The sequence below is a fragment of the Mus pahari genome, chromosome 13 (genome assembly GCF_900095145.1).
Source record: "Mus pahari chromosome 13, PAHARI_EIJ_v1.1, whole genome shotgun sequence".
Taxonomy (NCBI): domain Eukaryota; kingdom Metazoa; phylum Chordata; class Mammalia; order Rodentia; family Muridae; genus Mus; species Mus pahari.
In genome coordinates, this window is record NC_034602.1 from 66255834 (window position 1) to 66277125 (window position 21292).

A 21292-nucleotide genomic window follows, 5' to 3' on the forward strand; every position below is an offset into this window, starting at 1 on the left:
GCGGATAGTGATTTAAGCTAGTGCATGATACAATTGTCTTCTTGCTGCTATGACGAACTAAAAGACAGCTCTTGCAGTCCCCAGCCGTTACTACAAAGACAGAACCAGACTAGACAATTCATTTAGCAAAACGTATTATTTGGAAATGTGAAATTAATTTTCCCCAAGTATTTACTGCATTCGACTTTGAGTTCCAAGTTGAAAAAAAAAAAAAAACCAACAAAACAAACAAAAAGATCAAAGCAGGGCATTTAATCATCACATGGAATCATTAGTAATATCTTCATACTAATACATGACACGAAAACTACATTTATTACAAGTAACTAGCTCAGACTAAAATATCTGAACCAATACAATCAGCTCAAGTTTATCCATAAAACTAGGCTGCAGAGACAAACTCAGGAGGGTAGGAAGGCAGAGGGCAATGACGTCACATCATTCCTGTACGCTAGAAGCCCTGGCCCTGGTGCTATTCTATCTCAAACTCACAGATAACTTCATGAACCCCAGTAAGCCATGAATCACACTGACTCTGGCGAGCAAGACAAGCCATACCCAACATGCGGCTTGAGGCTTAAAGCACAAGTGGAAACCATCACTGGCCAGTGATAGCACATGAGGGCCAGGGGCTGCATGAGCAGCATTAATGCATTATCTTCAAGTCCTAGCTATATTACCACGCCACTTGCACAAATTCGAAAGACAACCGAGGACCTCACAGCTTATTAGCAACCACTTTCTGAGGGTGCCCTTCCCCACCCTCCAAAGAGGTCTCTACTCACTGATCACATGGAAGGAGATGACCCTCTCTCCTCGTCCCGCTTTGTTGATGGCTTCACATTTGTACAACGCTGACACGTTGGCAGCTTGGATGACCAGAGTACTTACAGTCTGTGAACATACGAGACCCAAGCCATGAACAATGCAGGTTGAACATGTGTGTGTGTGTGCATTCATCAGCCCCCACGGCTGCTAAGAACTGCCTTTGCCATTCATGGTACACACTGCCCACCAGCAAAAGTAAACAGCCCTAACCGCAGTTAGACAGGGGGTGCAAAGGTGCTTTGGAAATCCTCGAGGATTCACTCTAATGAACATAACTGGCACTTTTCCTTTGTCATGTGCATAGAGTCAGAATTACTTTTCAACAAGTGTATACACTAAAGGGTATTATGTGCTTCTTTTTTCTTCTGTAAACTGCTAGTAAGCTATGGGTACTGTGGGGTTTTCCCCTTCTCCTTTTACATTAGTAGATATTAATTATACAAAATAGCAGGCTTTATTAGGACGTTTTTATACATGCATATAATATACTTAGATTATATCCACTCCCAATCATTCTGTCTCCCCCCACTCCACAGCCCAAATGATTCCTCTCCTCGTCCCAAATAGTCTTCTCTACCTCTGATGTCTTTTATTTTATCTTGACTCCTATGTCAAGAAAATCATATATGTATTTCTAAGTCAAACTTATTTTGCTTCATGTGATGATCTCATCTTTCTGCAAATGGCATGTTTGTTCCTCTTTAAGATTGAAGGTGTGTGTGTGTGTGTGTGTGTGTGTGTGTGTGTGTGTAACTCACACTTTCTTGATCTACCTAGATTGACTCTGTAACTTGGAAGTTATGGATGACATCACACAGACTGATTATTAACTTCCAATATACCTTTGATATACCTTTGCATGTTATTGTACCGCCTTCTATTCAGAGGTAAGAATTAGAGAATCAAAATCAAAAAGTTCAAGCTCACCTTGTTTTTTCCTTCAATTAGGGCATATTGGTTTTTGGTGACTTCAATCTTGTTTCCCCCCTGGAAATCCTCCACGTGTCTCCATTCTTTGCAAGCATAAGGGCTTGTTTGGCTGGAAGAGGGAGAAAGCGCAGCATGTAAAGATTTGACTTCTCTCTCGTTCAGGAGTACCGGAAAGGGTCAGCCTCTGGTTATCACGTTCCTAGTGATAATTCTTGACACACGCGAACACTTCGCAGAACTTGGCGCCAATTAAAAATAGATGCCTACACACAACAGTGCTAAGGTCCTGAGGATACAGGAGGGAAGCAGCTATTCTGGGAACAAGTCTCCATTCATAAATTGGATCGACAAGACAATTCAAGCTTACTTAGTTCAAAGGAAGGTAAGGAAACTTGGAAGCCATTGGGGCTTCTTAAAAGTCATCTCTCTGGGACCGACTGTGGCTTTTGTTTAGGAAATGGCCAGCAACGGAGGAAGAAACTCGGGTTTGCTCTTTCAAAAACAACAACAGGAAGTGGAATGCTTGGGGTGGTAGGTTGAAGGTGGTGGCTGTTGTTTTCCCTAAGGATGTCTGCACTTGTGGTAGACCTTGATAAGCCTGGGCCTGAGACTCTTGAGGCCTGGGCTAGGTTTATCATTGCCTCGCATCCACCAGCACTTCCTCTGAGAGATAGACCTTCCCACAGATAAGGAGGAGCAGTGTGGTCCTCTCCAGTTCACAGACAGAAGATGATCCAACGATTGGCATCTAGCAAACGCAGCAAGTAGTATCCCTTTGGAGAGGAATCCATCAGAGCTAACTAAGGAGAAAGAGCTGACTCGCACAGTGGGATGCGGGGGTAACCTCCTTGGAGACAGCCTTCCAGGTTTAGACGGAACCCTGGCATGGCTTGGCAAGAAGGGATGCATGATGGCAAGCGAAACAGAGCCCACGGCCTCACTCACCCGGGTCTGTAGGAGCAGGCTTCTTCTAGCTGCCAGTACCATTGGATGTGGTGCAGGGGAGGGTTGGCGTAGACTGTGCATGTCAGCGTCTGCATGGTGCCATACTGGTAGGAATCCATAGGAGAGATCAAGGCTTTCTCACCTATCTGGGGTGGGACTGGAGATAGAAAAGACAACCCATGAACTGCCCGATTGCTTTGAGGAATAGAGAGGATTTCAGATCTGCCTTATGTACTCATATGATTTTGCCTCTGCTTGCTTTTTCCGAAGGACATCTAGACTTGGAGACGGAAGACCTGAACTCTTAGACTCTCAGAACCCTAGAACCCTGATAAGCTGCGTGACTTCAGGCCAGCTACGCATTCCCATGCCACACTCTCTCGCTCTTACATGAGAGATGTTGTTCTCCATGCCCTACAGCCCAGCAAGAAAGGGGTGAGAGGCTATGGAGAGAAAGCGGTTGGAATGATGCTGCAAAGACATTTATTGTACACCCAGCCCTGCTGCGGTGCTCCACGCTGACTTTCAGTCCTCGTAATCATGACTCTGGCTCTCACTTTACACATGAGAGGAAATGGGGAAATAGTAAAAGATTTGCCCAAGGGCATCAGTTCATATGTAGAAAGATCCTGGACAAAGGTAGACACGGGCTTTGGAAGAGAAGCTTGACTTCTGTATGTATTGCGCACAGCAAGGGAAATGCTAAGGTGTACTGAAAGTGGTGACTTGGTGAAGTGGAGCGATGATGTTGCCCCATCTGCCTCTCTGTCTTTGCTGCCCGATTATTTTCTTCTTTTCCCTGTATTTAATCAGTCTCTGCCTTCCTCCCCTCTCCCAGATCCCCTTTATCCACGCTGCTTCTAAGCAGCCTTCCCAGAACCTGTTATCTTTAAAAAATACTCCCTAAAGGAAAAAAGAAATGAATCCATGCTCAGAAGACACACAGAGGAGGATGGAGACGCGTGGGCAGTACGTTCCTGGACTGAGACAATTGCTTGATGTTTTAATGTGTGGTGCCAATAAGAAGCACAAAGAGTTACACCAGCAGCATGCCTCTGTGTTTAGAGCAAAATATTAATCTATTTACTGGGGGATAAAAGTGCTGTAGTCAAATAATCTAGTTAAATCCCTGATACTCTTGTCTCTCCTGTCAGAGAAGACAATAGCTAATAGCCTATGAAGATTCTAAGAAAGTTCAGTAAGAAAGACACTTTAAGTCAGTTCGGTACCTGCTACACTCACCTGACCATGCCACCTTTCTACCTTGAACTCAAATACTTAATTATAACATTCAGTGTGGGAAAGTAAAGTTTAAAACACTCTTAAATCAAAAGCTTACTGTCTTTCCTAGCTTTCCTGGACAGACTCTAAGTATGACCTCTGACTGTGGACAGCAAGTTGTCCAGTGATCCCGGCTTCCACAGGTCTCCTGTGTGGTGTTCTGCCACACATCTAAACCTTCAGACTAAAACGTCACACAAAGCACAAGGAGGGGCTCCCAAATCTTTATTCTATATAGCTTTGTGAACAGGATCAACAGGAGCTCACAAAGCTTTGAGGGACCCCAGAGGCATTTGGTTAGGGGGTGCCATCTCCTCTCACCTTGCAGGTGACCACCAACAGATCCTTCACATGAGTTATCAAGGAAGCGTGGCCAGAGGATGCCAGACCACATCTCATTTCAAATCTACCTCCCTGGGTCATTTCTCATTTTCTTAATGCATTGGCCCAGTTAATGATGCAGATGACATAACAGGAGACAACAGAATGATGGGAGATGTGTGAAGATGCACTCTCTCTCTTCCCTAGTCAACTCTGGGCAGAGGGGACACTGACTGGACTCACCATTCACAACCAGAGAGACCATGTGGCTCTGTTTCTCCATTGAAATGGGGTTGGTGAGGATGACCGTGTAGTTTCCCGCATCTCTTTCACTCACTTCCATGATGGTGAGTTCATCGCCAACAATCACTGTGTAGTTGGACTCAATGGGCCTTCCATTTCTGTACCTAAGGGAGACAATCCCAGGAGGTAGTGCAATAGAAGGATTTGACCTCATGCGAATCAATGTTTTGCTTTTATTTCCAGTAGTTACCATTTGATATCAGGAGCTGGGTAACTGAGATACTTCACAGGGATTCGGACTTGGCTGCCCACTGTGGCTTCCACCAAAGATTTCATCCCGCTACCAAAAGCAATAAAAGGTTTTGCTAGAAGAAAATGAAAAAAAAAATGAAAGTGATGGGTCTCATAAATGCCAAGTTACTGTAAATGTCCCTTTGGTTTGGATTTTTAATCAAGTGAAAAAGGTAGACTTGGGATTCATGTATGTACTGCCGTCCTGAGAGTCCCCACGTCTTCTACAGCAGTCACATTTCAGCTCACTCACACACACACACACACACACACACACACACACACTAGCTTTTGTCAGCATTGTCAACTCACTAATGCTCTCTCATGAGCCTTAAGCATTCTATCTTCCACAAACCTTCTCTACCACCACTGACCCCCACCCCCAGGACCAGTGCCCATACCTTACCCTCGGCTCCCATGACACCCTCTACCCAACTCTGCGTGTTGATTGTCCCGACACTCCTCAGACCTTCTCTCTCTCTACAAATGCCCTCTTCTGTCTGGTCTCAGAAGAGGGGATTTAAAGCATCAGTTCCAAATACAAACTTTCAGCCCCTGCCTGACTTCTCTGGGTTCCAGGTTTACACATATCAAACATCTCCACTGTTCTCCATAGCCCATCCAATCCCCTTCATTGAGTGACGCCACCGTTCAGTTGCTTGTGTTAAAGCTCAAATCATCTCTATTTTTTCACTGTCAATGACTCAACCAGTAACTATTTCTGATTACACCTCATAATATACCCAAGATCCTGTTTCTTCTTACTCCCTCCCACCAACACACACACACAGACACACACACAGACACACACATATACATCCTCGTCCAAGTCTTCCACCACCTCTCACCTGGATTTGAACTCTCAACCTCCTAACTGTACCCCCCCTTCTCCCTTCACTTCCTTACAGTAGCTTGATGATAGATCACTTGCCCAGTGTGTGCAAGACTTTGACATTGCAAACACACGAGTTTCAAGGTAATCCTATAGAAGCATAAGCTGGAGCTCTAGTATGCACAGATTATCTAAACTGAAACATTTACATGAATGATAGGGTATAACTGAAAAATTGGGGGATTCGCCGAGAGCTACACAGAAAGCACTGAATCTGGGTTTCCCCAATTGGAGAAGTTCATGCTTATTTAAGTAAGCCCCTTAGCCTTCCTTATGGTAAACTGAAGTCTTTAAAAACATGTCCTCGTATTACTAACACTCCAGTTACAATATCAACTATAATCTCAGAAATGGCCGTAACAAATAGTACCTAGTGAGCACTTATCATGTGTCATTTAAAGTTGAGATTTTGAACCCAAGTCCCTGACTCTAAAGGTATGCAGTTGATCTCTAGGTCTTGTGCCCTTGTTAACAAGAACCCAAAAGTACCTTGTAAATGCACAAGGTACTAACCAAAATTTATGTAAGACATCTCTCTCCCCCAGGCACAGTGTATTATCAAGAAGATGGTCGCTTACTGTGAACTCGGACAAATGTTCTATCTTTCTTGGTCATCCGTCCACTGGACGCTACACAGGTGTATTCCCCTTGGTCACTCTTGGTCACACTTTCTATTGTCAAGGTGCTCAAAAACATCTTCGCCACAGTCCCAGGAAAGGGTTTCACATCCCGGTTTACAATCTTCTTATGATGAAGCTGAGAAGCAAAAACAGAGTCTAGTCATTGTCCAATAGCTCCCAGAGACCCACGGAACCAAAGCCTGTGCCCCGGTGACCCCTGCGTTGAAGAAGGATGCTAAGGCCTTCTTCACTTAATGAGAATGAGGTGTGTGTAGCGTGTGGAGTCAAATACAACTGGTTAAAGAGAAATATAACCCAGGTCACCTCTTAACGGGAAAAATAGATCAAGGGCTTTAGAGAACACAGAAGTAGAGTAATATCAAAAGATTAAAACCCTAGTCAGGACCAATATGCACAGGACAACTTCAAGGAGGGTGGGTTGGGTCTCCCAGCATAACACCTTCCCATGGGTGCTATGCAGTCTGTCATAGTCCTATGTGAAAGTGAGGATGCACTAGAGTGTGTGTTTGTGTGTCTGTGTGTCTGTGTGTCTGTGTCTGTGTGAATGTGTGTTTGTATGAATGTGTATTTTGTATGAATGAGTGTGTATATTTGTATGTATGGGTGTATTGAGTTGTGTGTGTGAGTGTGTGTGTTTGTATGTGAGTATGTGCATGTATGAGTGTGTGTTTGTATGTATGAACGTGTGTACGTATATTTGTATGTATGAGTGCATGTGTTTGTATGTCTGTGTGTGTATGTGTATTTGTATGTATATGTGTTTGTATGTATGAGTATGTTTGTATGAATGAGTGTGTGTTTGTATGTATGAGAGTATGTGTTTGTTTGTACATATGATTACATGTGAGTGTGTGCGTGTGTGTGTGTGTGTGTGTGTGTGTGTGTGTGTGTGTGTGTGTGTGTGTGTGTGTTTGTGTGTGTTTTAAAGTCTTTATAATTTATCTGACCAGAGAGGACCCTGTATCTCTTAAGAAAACTTCATTAGGACTTATCATCAAAGTATTCAGGCTTTGAGTTGTCAGTGTTACCTTTGAAGATGGAGAGTGCCAGTTGAAATCAAGCCCCACATTGAGCTCAGTTCTTGCTGTACAATTTAAGACAAGTTTTTCTCCGGCAGATAGCTCGATTTCATGAGGGGGGCTCAGAATCACATCATAAATCCTATATCCTGGAGCAAGTAAATGATAAAAACAGAAAGTAAGATGGAAAAGAAATCTAGGACTTGGCACACATCTTTTAAGTGGTGCAGAGCGTGTGACATCATTTTCCTCAGGGACCTCACTGCTTCTTGATGGCTTTAGGAAAGCGGTTTATAGTGATTTACAAATCCCTATCTTCAGCATTTCAAAGCTGCTGTAGGAACCCAGTGAATAAGAAAGTCTAGATACAATTAAAAGGCCTGGTGCCAAGCTGTGCTCTCAATATTGAATTTTCACAAAATGAGCTCCTGTACTGGAACTTTTTTCATTCTTGGTCTTGACAAGAGAGGAGAAACCCCAGTTGCAATAGTTTGTCTGGTGAAGAAGAGTATTAGGAAAGAGTGAGCCATAACCTGCGCTAATATCCTTTTCCATATCCCTTGCCTTTTACTCTACATCTTGCTCTCCAGGATACTCACGTAGAAAGCCACTCTTTATTGTATGATAGTAATAATATGGAAAGGAGATATCCACTTACCTACAACCACAACGATGTACATGATAGACTGATAGGTTTCGTCATTGATCTTTGCCTCACAGAAGACCATGCCGGCATAGCTGATCATGTAACTGGGGAGAGTAAAGCCTATCTCGCTGTCCCAGGAAATTCTGTTTCCATCTGGAACAAATCTCTTTTCTGGATACCTCTGATTAGCAAACAGAGAGACAACAAATATTTAACCCGGCACTGTTCAAATTCGACAGTCAATGAAGGACCCTCTTACTTTCAAGAACATTAGTTGGTTTTACTTTTAATGTGCTGTTGACCCTTCCTAAGGGATCTTTGCAATTCACTGTCGGCATGGTATTGGAAGTGGGAGGCTCATCTCCAAAAAGGCTTACAACTATGGAAATGTATGCAGTGACTGAAAACGAGGTAACTCACAGCGCAAAGGGACACATTGAGGTTTGAAATCGACCCTCGGCACGGGATCACCACAGTTTTGTTCTTGTTCTCGGTGATGTACACGATGCCATGCTGGTCACTGACAGAGGCGATGAATGGGGACCTGTAATCTGGAAGAAGAGGGAATTCTCCCAGTGAATTATTAGCAGAAGAGTTAAGTAGTCTTTGGGTCCATGAACTCTAACTGAATGACAGAATGGCTGTCATTGACAACATGCATGGATGCGGACATCCACAGGCTAGTCTGCACATAGATATCTGGCTTTAAAGATGTGGTCAAGGAGGGCAGAGAAACACACACACACACACACACACACACACACACACACACACACAGAGAGACAGACAGACAGACAGACAGACAGACAGACAGACAGACAGACAGAAACAGACACAGAGAGAGAGAGAGAGAGACAGAGAAACAAGAGAGCGAAAGTGAAGAAAGACTCCAACAAAGTAACTTAGCTTCTTCCACATGGAATATTACCAAGTAAAATCTATTTTAATAGTCCATACTTTAATAGATTTTTTGTATAAAATAAAAGATTTCATTTAAGTCCATACACTTAAACTCTGAGTTTTATGATGCTAAAAGTTCATGGTTTTCCATTGGGAAAGTAATGTAAGTGACTAAAAAGAAATTAGGATCTTTAAACTAAGAGAAAATAACAATAAGATGATTCCGTAATTCGGAAGAATGATTTTTATAATAATCTTAAGTCTGTGAAGAATGTAGATAAGAATCTTTATAAAGTAATGTTTCATAGCCACTACATTTAGTTCAAGATTTAGCACTTAGTCATATCTATGACAATAAGTATTAGGAAAAACACAAATCCAAAGATTGAGATGAAAGCCAGTGAGGTTTTGATATCTTTCCGACGCCATTCACACAGTTTTAATACATGGCTGGGAGTAACTGCATCCCCAGAGACAGAACACATGGTCTGGAGCCACTACTGGAAATCACAGAGATAACACCTCACCTCCTACCCCCCACACATCTGGTCAAGCCTTTTCAGAGGTGAAGAAAGAGTTAATGAAACCAAAGGGAAGAAGAGTAACTAATTCCTTTCAACAGCAAAAACCTGATTTCCTTCCCAGCTGGAAAGCAGAAAGATGCAGCTAGCTTCAGTCCCACATGCCATCACCATTATCCTGCATGGCCAAGGCCAGCTTCCTGGCTCCATCCACCACTAGATGGGTCAGAGGACTGAGGACGTAAGAGGGGACTTTAAAGACCTGTCCATTGGGAATACTACATTCAATGCTTTCTTTCCTACTGTTAAATTTCATGAGCAAACTCTTGAATAGCTCAACTCCGAAACCTAAGCTGAGGCAGGAACAGAATGTTATGGTATATCCAGAGGCACCAAGTATACAAGCAGATAGTGCTAGAGACCAGCGCTTGTTGCTCCCGACTCCCCTCCATGGACATGTTAATGGGATAGTACATGGTTTGCTTCATTTAAAGCAAGCCTTGAGAATCTAAATTAACCTCTTGACTTAAGACTTAAGCTATGCTGTAAGCTATTTCAGTAGCCCTAAAGGGGAAGTAAACAAGAGAATACCAAACAACCACACATCCTCCCAAAATATAACATTTCTTGTAACCCATGAAATGAATTTTCTCATGTCTCCAGGTTTCCTGACTCGGGGAGAAGGAAGTACCGAGCTACCAGAGGAGAAGCTCATCTTGAAGCATTTCCAGACAGGCTGAGAGCAGGAAATCCTTGCAATCTTCTGAGAGAGCCATGTCTCCCAAGACTGCGAGATCAAAAGGAGCCAGGCATTCTCCAGAACTCGGCCATATACTGTGCTTACCCAGAGCAAAAAGAATAGCTAATCACTGAGAAGCTCAAGAGCATCGTGGGATATTTGGATATGGCCTCTGGTCTTCCGTACACCAACCCTACTGAATGGAAGTGTAGATATGCAAGTGTGGTTGGTGCCCTGGTAAGAAACCTTCCAGTCTGGTGAGTGGCTTTCAGGAAATAAAAAACCTTAAAGTCATTTGCACCTCGTCTCAAATCCCCTGAGATGTAAGGATACATACAGATGAATAAATAGAATACTTTTATAGATCCATCATTCTCTGAAAGAAATATAACATGGCATACCTGTGTCAAAGATAATGCAACTCAGGACGGGAGAGATGGCCTAGCAGATGGGAGCACTGGTTGCTCCTACAGAGGACCTGGGCTCACTGCCCAGCACCCACGTGGTGGCTCTGTAACTGCAGGTCCAGGGGATCCAATGCCCACTTCTGACCTTCACGGATAGTATGCACACACAAACTACACATACATATGTGCAAAACTCGATTTCACAAAAAAATGAAAGAAAGAAAGAAAGAAAGAAAGAAAGAAAGAAAGAAAGAAAGAAAGAAAGAAAAAAAAAAAGAGTGACAAAGAAATCTTTACATTCCTAAGAAGCAGATGCTGTTACAAGCAGTGAAGAGAGGGTTTTTTGTGTTTTTTTTTTCCATGAGAAAAGGTGGTGTGCAAATTTTAGAATGTAAAAGAGAGCCTATTCACCCCCTAAATATGGAGTGCATGTTACATTGTAGTTTTTATTATATGGATGCTAAGTTATGGACCTTGATTGCATCACAAAACTAACCTTTGATGTAAGACAAAAGCTGAGTTGCTTTGACATAAAACTAAAGGTGCCCTGTAAATCAGTTCTATATCTTTAACCAGGAAAGGGAAAGTCTATGAAGGAAGCCCAAAGAGCTAGCCATCACCTCACAGTAAGATACTCACTCTGTCCATAAAGACTGTTCATATATGTAGGGTTTCATCTCCCTGGAGTTGGTCCCAAGCCCTCTCAGCTCACACAAGCAAAGACAAGACAGTGTTGTGCTTTGCACATGGGTATGTGAATTTTTTTAGTAAAGTGGTAATGTGAAAAGGAAAGATCTTATGGGGGAGGGAGAAAAGAAAGAAGAAAATAAACAGCCTCTAAAGTCCTTGGCTATTTCCCTATGCATTCCTGTAAAAACCTCCTCCCTGTTCCCTGCTCCAGATAACCTATCTCACCACAGAAACCTCTCTATCATTCACCTCCAATCCTCCTCGTTTTCAAAGATCCCAGAGTCTCAAAGAGCAGAAGACATTTTAGGTGTCTCCATAGCTCGTGTCAGGTCCCAGGGACTCACAGAGCAAGGTAGAAAAGGAAGCAGGGCTGGCCTAGCCAGAGAAGAGAAGTGCAGCTCCAACCAAAGCCCAGACAGCTGCTGATAGATGCTGAGGGCTTCCTAAGGAAGCCTGGCAGAGAAGCTCCTAGATTCCTCCGAGCAAACATCTTTTCCAACAAGCTTCTTACTGGGCTCAACTCTTCTTGACTCTATCGCATTTACCGCATCGGAAGCAGACGTGGGAAGTACATTCTGGCCCACCACGTACCTTGAACATAGACATAAACAGTGGAGGCTATGTCGCCATCCCGATAGAAGCACTTGTAGGCTCCAGTATCATTTCCAACAACTCTGGGAATGGTGAGTGTCTTGCAGAAGATATTGTCACCGCCACACTCAGTCACCAATACCCTTTCCTCAGAATCACGCTGAGCATTGGGCCAAAGCCAATCCAAGTCCCGCTGTCCCCTGAAAAAGTATTTCAGGAAGATATCAATGGTACACTCCATGCCACGAGGCTATGATTAAGAGAATAGAAGGTTTGGTTTTTCACATGCATATAAACTACTCAATAGTCACCTTCAAGTTGATAGATACTGGTGGCAGACAGTCTACAAGGACATGCCACTCTGTTCCAGAAATCACCCATGCAGTCATGAGTTTTCTGTTAGCTCATTCATTTATTCATGCATTCATTCAATAAATATTTTAAGCAATATATGATTGATAAGCATTATTAAGGACAAAGGAAAGCTTTTAAGGGACCAAAGATATCATGCTCAGTGGTAGAGTAGATGCCCAGTGTACACCAGGAAGAAAAAATTCAGTGCCTTTCTGGAACCCAACTCTAATCGAGGGAGACAGACAATTTACAAGTTCAAGTTGTTGCATAAACGGTGGTGATTTGATACTGTGAAGGAAAATATAAGAGGCAACGAAAAGGGAGTAATTCGACCGAGGTGGCCCTATGCACATCAGGAGGAATAGCATTCCAGGCAGCATCAGTACGTGTGAAGGACAGACAGGACCCAGGGCACATCTGAAGCATTGGAGAACAGCAACTAAGCCAGAGTCCTCATGTGGGTATAAGCAAGTGGGAGTAAGAAGTTAGTACACAGAGAGAAGAGGCTCACAGTGCCTTGTGAGGGCCACACCAAATAGACTTCTATAGCTTCCATTCTCCGCAAAGCAAACAGAAGGCAGTCAATACGAATAAAGTAATGCGACCCACTAAGCCATCATTCAAAGAGCTTAGCACTCTCATGAATTCACAGTATCCTTTGTGCCCCATCACTCCAGGGTTTCTTCAGAACTTAAGAAATGTTCCAGCAGTCTCCAGAGGGAGATCTCAAGTGAGCTTTGTGTCTCAGAATAGGGGAGGGAAGTCTCTGGAAATGTCATGACTTAATGAAGATAAACAGCTCCTGCTATAGCTTTCTGGCTTTGCTTTCCCCCAAAGTCTGGGCATTGGTGACTTTTGTAGACCTTAGATATGAGGCCTGGGTTCTCTCCACATGCAACGATCTACACTAGCCCTGAGTTGTTCTGTGGACCTCTTGGTATTCCTCAAATATGAAGCGACCACCACAAGCTGCCAGGGCTCTTTTTGCCACCAAGCACTCTCCTCAGATGGCACTATTGCCTAGGCCCATTGTCGTCCCCAGCAAAACACACTGCCTTGCAGACAGGTCCTTCAAGAATGACCACACACCCAGCTACACCTCCTCTAAGTTTCCTTTCTTGCCTTTCAGGGGAAAAGTAAAATTCACGGTCTTCTTCTTGCCAAAAAGTTCTGTTTCTCAGTTTACCCAGCATCAACACCGTGACGTCTTACTGGCAAGAGGGAAGGAGGCCTGGAACATCATGCCAGATTATGAAGGTCATGGTCTGAACAGGACATATGGTCAGGAATATTATTGGCTAGAGATTAAATTGCTAATACACGCAGAGTTTCATTTGTAGAAAACAGCTTTAAAAAAAATATCCAGAAACCATTCTGGGTGACTTGAACATGGCTAGAATTTTAACTCTATTCATATGGGTATCTCCTTTGCTTTACTAATTTATCAATAGTTGTGAATGTCAATTACATTCTAGTTTTTGTCACATCTTCCCATGCATGCATGTGTGTTCCTGTGTGTGTTATATTTGTGTAAAATGTTTGTGCATATTGAAAACAGCTCAGCAAAAGAGTACAAAAGTTTGAAAAGACTTTTCCCATTGTTTCATTATTAAATAGGTTCTTAGAAGTCTCATGATTTATAAACAATTGTAACAATACTATTATACTTCTGCAATAGTGGAAATTGTTGTGACCTCAGTAAACAATGAGTCCTTTTACACAGGAAAGCTGGATCAAAAAAGGAATCCTTACCTGCAAGTAATCTGAAGGGTTGTATTTGCCAAAATTGTCAGTATGTCTTTTTGTGTGCTGAGTTTGGGGGGATGGAGGGAATCGCCAGGCAAACCTAGAAACCAATTAGAAAAGAGTTGGATCCAATTGGAAAGCCCTTCCATAAACAATGCACACTCCAAGTTTTAAAAGGCCTCTTCAGCAATTCATTGTACAAAGGTGGGATTGACTTTGCCCCATTCCCAGTTAAAGTTCACAAGCTCTGTCATAACAGGAAGAATGGGCAGATGGTCACGAACCAACACAACAGTTCTGCAGTTCACGGCACCAGGGTGGGGTTCCTGTTTTCCTGCGTTGCCAACTTCAAGGTCTTACAAAAGGATATGGGACATTGAAACCCGGTGAACCTCCATCTGATGATCTCAGGCCTTTGGGAAAGGGCCCACTGACATTTCTTGTAAAGCATAGGATGCACAGATCTGACTAAATTGCTGATTAATGAAAACTCCCTGAAGATATCTCTCTACAGCTCATCTTCATACCCCTGAAAGGGACAGGAGCCACTCTGACCCTGTCCCATTGTCTTTTATCATGCTGTGTACCAGACTTCCTTTGGTATCTGAGCTGCAGAAGCTGAGGTAGTGGCTTCTAAAGACAGCACACTTAAATGGAGGAAAAGGAACTGGGGAAGAGAAATATTTCCCGAGTTCATGCATGCATGCATATTCATACACTCAGAGCAAACCTAAAAATAGTGTAAGTCTAATGAGCAATAGCTAGGGGGTCCCAACTCATTAATCAAAGCTCTGCGCTCATCCCAATACAAAGCTGGAGACATAAGACACCTGTTACCTAACCGATTGAAATGTAAAAAAGCATCATGAGAGATGCACACCACTGCAGGACCTTACACAGCGAGATAACTAGTTTTCAGTCAACTAACCTGTAGCATGCAACTGACTGCTTTAAAAGCATGAGAAAAACAGAAGTTGCCCACCATGTTAAAGGACCTCAAGATCTTCCAGCTCTTAGCTTAAAACGTGAACTGCCTAGTGTGGTGGCACACACCTGGAAGCCCAGCACTCAGATGAGTGAGACAAGAGGAGCGCAAGTTCGAGGCTAGCCTGGGCCACACAGTGAGACTCTGTCTCAGAAGAGAAGAATAACTAATTAATACCAGGCAGGCATCCAGGCTTTCTGATTCACACTGACTAAGAACAGATGCCTCCTAAGGCCTCAGCTGGCATTGACGTTGTTGGGCAAATATTTGAACGTGAATGAAGATGAGGCCATGTCAATAAAGTATTAGCAAAGAGCCAAGGCAAATAGCCAATGCCATGACACTGTGGCCCTCTGAGAACAACCAGAGGCGGCTGTCCACTGACTCACCTACACAGATACGCAATAGTCTACAGCCATGCCACCCTGAACACACCCAACCTAACAGAATGTACATATGTTGCTGATACAACTATAGATTTAATAATTAATAACATATTTTTAAAACGTTGGTAATTAAATGACATTAATGAATCTCAGAGGCTAGTTGGCATTGTTAATGACTTGTGTTTGGGCCATGATTCTAAACTTTACAGTGTGTTTATTCCTAGACCAACAAATAACGCATTTTAAATGGCATTTAAAGTGACTGGATCACAGGTGCTCTTGGTCCACCCTGAGACGGCTATAGAACTGGGTAGTCATATTCAGTTAATGGTCATATTATTTGTTAATATGAAATAAGTCACTGTCCCTAACACAGGCAAACAGTTAAAATGTTCGTAAATACGTCTTCCAATAATGGAATCTTATTTTGTTTGAGAAGAAGCGGAAAATGAAAACAATTTGTCTGATAAGTAGATTCTAAACATGACTGAGAAACATTAACCTGAAAACAATCACTGGATATGCTCATATGATGAACTCACTAGTCGGGCAGATGTGTGAGGAGAAGGTCGTAGTAACCAGTCACAAACTGTGCCCACTGTACCACCACAGCAAAGGACCCTTTATTCTTCAGTGCCAGGAAGCAAGCACAGAGTCTCAGCGCTCTACCGCCGATCTACACGCCAGAGCCGCTATGAGCCTCTCGACCACAGATTCTCTTAGAGCGCAGGCACGTTGGCTGTGCTCATCTTTAAAAGATGCCCCATTCCTAAGACATCAAATACAGCACCACAGTATCCTAGGGGTATGTCTGCAATCAAATCCAGTCAACAAGGTTATCAATAACTAGAGATTCACATCAGTGACCAGTGCTCACCCACTGCCTTTATTAAACCTCATTCATTTTCATCGAAAAGTTTGGGTTCTGTTCTTTAGAAATCTCATTCTGACTGCAAGAGGTACATATGCTACTATACAATAAAAGCCCTTTTATGTTCAAATCCGATAACCAACATTAATTAATTTGTGCACTGTTATCCTTCCCACTCAAAGACCAGAAGGAAAAACAACAGGGGCTCTGTCTCTAGACTTCGATGGCACCAATTATAGTCCAATCCAATTAAGCAAGTCACACACTCCAAAAGGGCAACCTCCATCTTATTCAGAGAACGGGATGCTGTTAAACTGCTACACTAGGAATTCTCTGGGCTTTAAAGCAACTTGCTTCTCTATGAAACCCAGGGCAAGCACATGTTCCAGGCTGTCTTTCTCTTTCCAGAAAGGGGAAGAGTGCGGCCTTCTCAGGAACAAGAGGGCACTCCTGATGGAGCTAGCCTGATGAACCAAGTCATTATGTGGAAAACTCAATAACTGTAGACAGGCGATCTTGGCAGGGTACTTCAGTGCCAGTGCTTTTAAGCCATGCACTTCTCTTAGGGTGCAAGGAATGTTTCTGCAGAATTGACTTCTTTTTTTTTTTTCCTGATTCTCCATTCTCCAATAGGTGGAGATTGGGAAATCTGCAAACTGTGGCTTCAAAAAGAAAATGAGAGAGAAGTAGAGGAGGAAGAGGAGGAGAAGAGGGGAAGGGAAGGGAAGGGAAGGGAAGGGAAGGGAAGGAAAGGAAAGGAAAGGAAAGGAAAGGAAAGGAAAGGAAAGGAAAGGAAAGGAAAGGAAAGGAAAGGAAAGGAAAGGAAAGGAAAGGAAACTATTGCACAAAAGCCCAAGAGCGAGTGTGCACCTAACCTTGAAGCAAAAGGCATTTTAAAACAAGAAAAATGACCCATAACTAGGTGCCAAACTCAAGAGTTTCTGAAACTTTCAGAGTTTACGCCAGGACCGACACTTTGGAGTAGTACGTGGAGAGTTAGTTACTTTAAGACACCTGGAGAATCTGTCACCGAAGAGGAAGCGCTTCTTCCTCCTGCCAGCCAAAGTAGCATTCTGCATCAAAGAAAGTTGAGGGAGCAAAGTGTTGCACTGTGAAGAGACCTCACCTCACATGCGCTTACATGCTGGAGCTAAAGGGGAGCGGAGCCAGAGGCGGGTTCCCTGCTCCACTCCTGGGCCATGGGGCAACAGCACGGAGTGATTGATGCCAGCCGGGCCACTCGGCTTGCCCTGGCTACCCGGCGTTTGACCGCCTGTTCCTGCCAGTGGGAGCATCTCCTGTCCTGGCGCAGGGCGCCTTTCCACTCCTGCCTACCTAGCGCCAGGGGCTGTGTCGGCTCCGCAGGACACGCTCCAACCGATGCCGGGGGGGGGGGGGGAGTAGAATCCTGGCTGAGTCATTTCGGAAGAGTCTTTGAATCTCAGTTTCCCCATTGATAAGTGAAAGAACACCCAAGGGCGGGTCTCTAGAGCTCTCCGAGTTAGGTGCTCTTCTCTTCTATTCCCACTCTCCGCCCGGACCCTACTTATCTGCCTTACTACTAAAGAGTGGGCTCCTTACCCACAGAGGCGGCTCGGGTCTCCACGCAGAACCACAGAGCGACAGCTAGCAGCGCCTTGCTTTCCATCCTGCACCTCGCGCTGGGCACAGAGCCCAGTTCTTAGGCACAGACTCCTCGGTCCCTGGCCCGCAAAGAAGTCACAGAGGCGGTATGCGCCCCCGCAGCGCAAGACCAGGGAGAGCGTGGGGCACCGGCGCCCTGGCTCCAGCCGCGGCTGCAGCGGTGTCCACGGAATCCGGTCAGCCAGGTTATCCCGGCTGCGGGACACAGTCTGGGCTTTCAATCCTGCCGAGTAGTGGTCCGCGCGATCTAAGGAAACACAGCCTATTCTCTTGGGGTCCTGAGGACTCAGTGCAGAAAGCAAGCTCCGGCGAAACATTAGAGAATGGGGGCGGGGTCATTACCGGGAGGGGTGGGGACTCCCTGCGTCCGGCCACGCCCCCCACTGGATACCAGGTTTGGGTTTCCCGGTTTCCCACGCCCACTCCCCCACTACCCCGGAACTGTGCCGGGCGGCAAGTCGCATCCGAGAGCAAATCTGGACGCAGCTCGGTTTCTGGTGGAAGTAAAATGTAGCCAGAGGGCTCTGAGACTCTTGCTGCCCCCAGCAACCTGGGAAGCATCACCAGAAATACGAGGCCTGCTGCGCCCTCATTAGGAGCCTGCAAGTGCAGAACTCTCCTCGCTGCTGCCGCTGAGAGTCCCAAAGGACCAAAAATCCGTCCGCAGGTGGGAGCATGAAGACACGAACCCTGAACCTAGATGTATTTGGGGCACCAACTTGCAATGAGTTGGTCAGTACTTGGAAGTTTTGTTTTCACTGTGCTTTGGCCACCGCAGCCATAATTTTAATACCACCACCACCCCCGCCCCATTTGAATGCTTTAATTAGAAGATAGGCGCTTATCCAGGTTGCCAACACCCCTACTGTTTTCTCGTCCATCTGGTAACTTCAGTGTGAACTCCTGCCTGGCTCCGTCCAGAAAACCCATAGCAAGGAGATGCAGGGAGCTGGCGGTAGTCAGAACTCCAGGGCAGATGCACAGAGAAGAGCGCCCCGTCCTTCTCCAGTGGCTGCTAGAGTGTTTTTGTCCACCCAGTTCCATGACCATGGTCTCCTACAGTAACTTTGGCCAGGCCCCTTTTCAGAGCTGACCTTTCAGCCAAGATAGGCTTCAGGGGAAGAGAAAGGAGAATTTCTTGCCAGTGGCGTCAGTGTAGGAGCAAACGGGAAACCAGTCCCAAGTGAACAGTTTTTTTTCCAACTATGTAGACTTCAAGTAGCAACTAGAGAGGAATGGCCACCTTCATCCCTCGTTTTCTTTCCATTCCTTTCCTTCCACGCCTGGGAAATGACAACAAATATCTTGTAACATCTTTTACTCCTGGCAAAAACCAAATGCATTTAGAATGATAGTTTAAAGGACAGCCTTTCAGCCAGACAAAGAGATAAGATTATTGTCTCTACATCAGATCTAAACTACACTGATGTGCACATTAATGATGTAACATGATGCTTTTCTTTAAAAAAAAAAGGGGGGGGAGATAAACAGAGATGTTCCTTTATCACGTGCCTATGCCTGAAGTATGGTGCCAGAAGCAGGTGGCGAGCCCAGGAGGGTTTTTAAAATCTAGTTCACTATAAAAACATTTCAACACATAATGAATCTATATAGTGAAATTATACTTGAAGAACATGGGACTGTTTGGTGTGGGCATCCTCATTTATCAGAGGCATGCCCAGTCTGCTCACATTTAGGTTTCTGTATATTCAGCTCCTCACAAATGAAAACTCCGTATGAAGGCTGTTCGGTGTACCTGTGGACAACATTCTGAAGGTTCTGCCTTGCTCTTTGTGTCGGTGTTCCACTGGGTGTGTGTGCTCTTATCTAAGAAGTATTTATTTGTGAACAGGGAAGAATGCTTAAGGAAACTTCTCTCACAGAGAGTAAAATAAACTCCAACAAACCTCAGCAAGAGAGCCAGGGAGGGCTGTCAGATTTGGGTAGAAGAGGGAGGGACGATGGATCCTGGATAGAAGGGAGGTCTTCTCCATACCGGTGGCCAGACAAGGCTTCTCTCGAAGCCTTATTTACAATTCTGGACACTTCCCCTTCTATGTTTAATTTAAGAAGACGGTATCTCCTCGAATACAAACCAGAACCTGCAGGCCCACAGTAATCGCCCCATTTAGAACTGTTAGCATCTTTGGTTGGCTATGGCACCCAAATTTAACAGGGTCTCAGTGAAATCAGTCTCCTATACTCCCTCCACACACATAGGGAAATACTTTATACTTGTTTTTTTTGGCCTCTTTTAAAAAAAGATGCAAGATTTGTTTTAAAAAGGAAGAAGAAAAGAAAAGAAAAACAGAGAGGGAAGGAGAGGGAGATGGTTCAGCTTGTGAAGTTTCAGTGCAAGCATGAAAACCTGCCTTTGAGCTTCCAAATTCACATTCACAGATGTGGTGCCAGCCTCATTATCCCAGCGCTGGGGAAGGAGAGATATGGAGGATCCCTGAGGCCCGCCAGCCCAAACCGAGATGAATCAGCTAGTGACCCTCAGGCCAGTGAGAGGCAGTGTCTCCCAGCTGAAGCTCTTGAGAAATGATACTCAAATATACCTCTGGCAGGACGATCCACCTCCATCTGAACTGGACCTCCACAGAGCATGAGAGCATGTGTGTACACACACACACACACACTTGTTCAATCGCATTCTCTATTTGACACAGACATAGATGAGCAGTAGGGAATGTTATGAAAAGTTCTCAGAAAGATCCCACTTTATGAATTCCAGGAAGTGCTCGCTGCAAAGGAAGGTGGGAAAGAAGACATCTTTGCTTCTTACGTGTTTTTCCAAGTAAATAAGTTCACTTTCACCACTGCAGTGTGACTCGCTACCCTTTTCTAGTGGCTGCTGTGGTTTCGGCCATTGCCACCAGTCAGTCACATGCCTGCATGGCACTTCCCTATGTTTGCTTCGTGTAAGTGTTTTCTCAAGTTTCTGCTTAGCAGGGCACGTGACTACCTCACTGGCAAGGTGGGCTTGGTTTATAATCCGAGCGCACTCATAACTCTTGGACTTGGCTAGCCCTCGTGCGTTGTTTCCTTCTCATCACTGGGCTCCTTTCCATTCCCAAGTTTATTTTACTCTGCGTGCGGCTTGTGTCTTTAGGAGGAAAAGCAGGCTCAGTTACCTGGAAGTCAGACTCACTTTGCGTGTTCCGTCAGAGTTCAATTCTACTTTACAGGGTGATGAGTGTTTTAATGACTTTCCATCCTTTATGTGAAGCTGACCAAGTGGATCTCATCCCTGGCTACCTGCAAAGGAAGAATCTTGGTACTAGGGATGTATATACCTGTGTACTTTCCTATAGTTACTTGGAAGAAGAAGAAGAAGAAGAAGAAGAAGAAGAAGAAGAAGAAGAAGAAGAAGAAGAAGAAGAAGAAGAAGAAGAAGAAGAAGAAGAAGACGAAGAAA

At 44.4% G+C, this 21292-nt stretch overlaps 1 protein-coding gene across 1 annotated transcript in view; it reads right to left on the bottom strand.

Moving 5' to 3' along the window:
* Kdr (kinase insert domain receptor) overlaps positions 1–18159 on the bottom strand; it is a 44410-nt gene extending 26251 nt beyond the window's left edge. Inside the window, exons 1-12 of the mRNA XM_021210580.2 lie at positions 17809–18159; positions 13992–14085; positions 11886–12085; positions 8458–8588; positions 8050–8218; positions 7401–7540; positions 6310–6487; positions 4799–4913; positions 4549–4712; positions 2704–2860; positions 1756–1867; positions 786–894 (exon numbers count right to left, since the gene is read on the bottom strand). Coding sequence (XP_021066239.1) covers positions 786–894; positions 1756–1867; positions 2704–2860; positions 4549–4712; positions 4799–4913; positions 6310–6487; positions 7401–7540; positions 8050–8218; positions 8458–8588; positions 11886–12085; positions 13992–14085; positions 17809–17875 — 1636 coding nt within the window. The 5' untranslated portion in view covers positions 17876–18159. The remainder of the gene's footprint in view (positions 1–785; positions 895–1755; positions 1868–2703; positions 2861–4548; positions 4713–4798; positions 4914–6309; positions 6488–7400; positions 7541–8049; positions 8219–8457; positions 8589–11885; positions 12086–13991; positions 14086–17808) is intronic.
* Positions 18160–21292: the final 3133 nt, after the last annotated feature.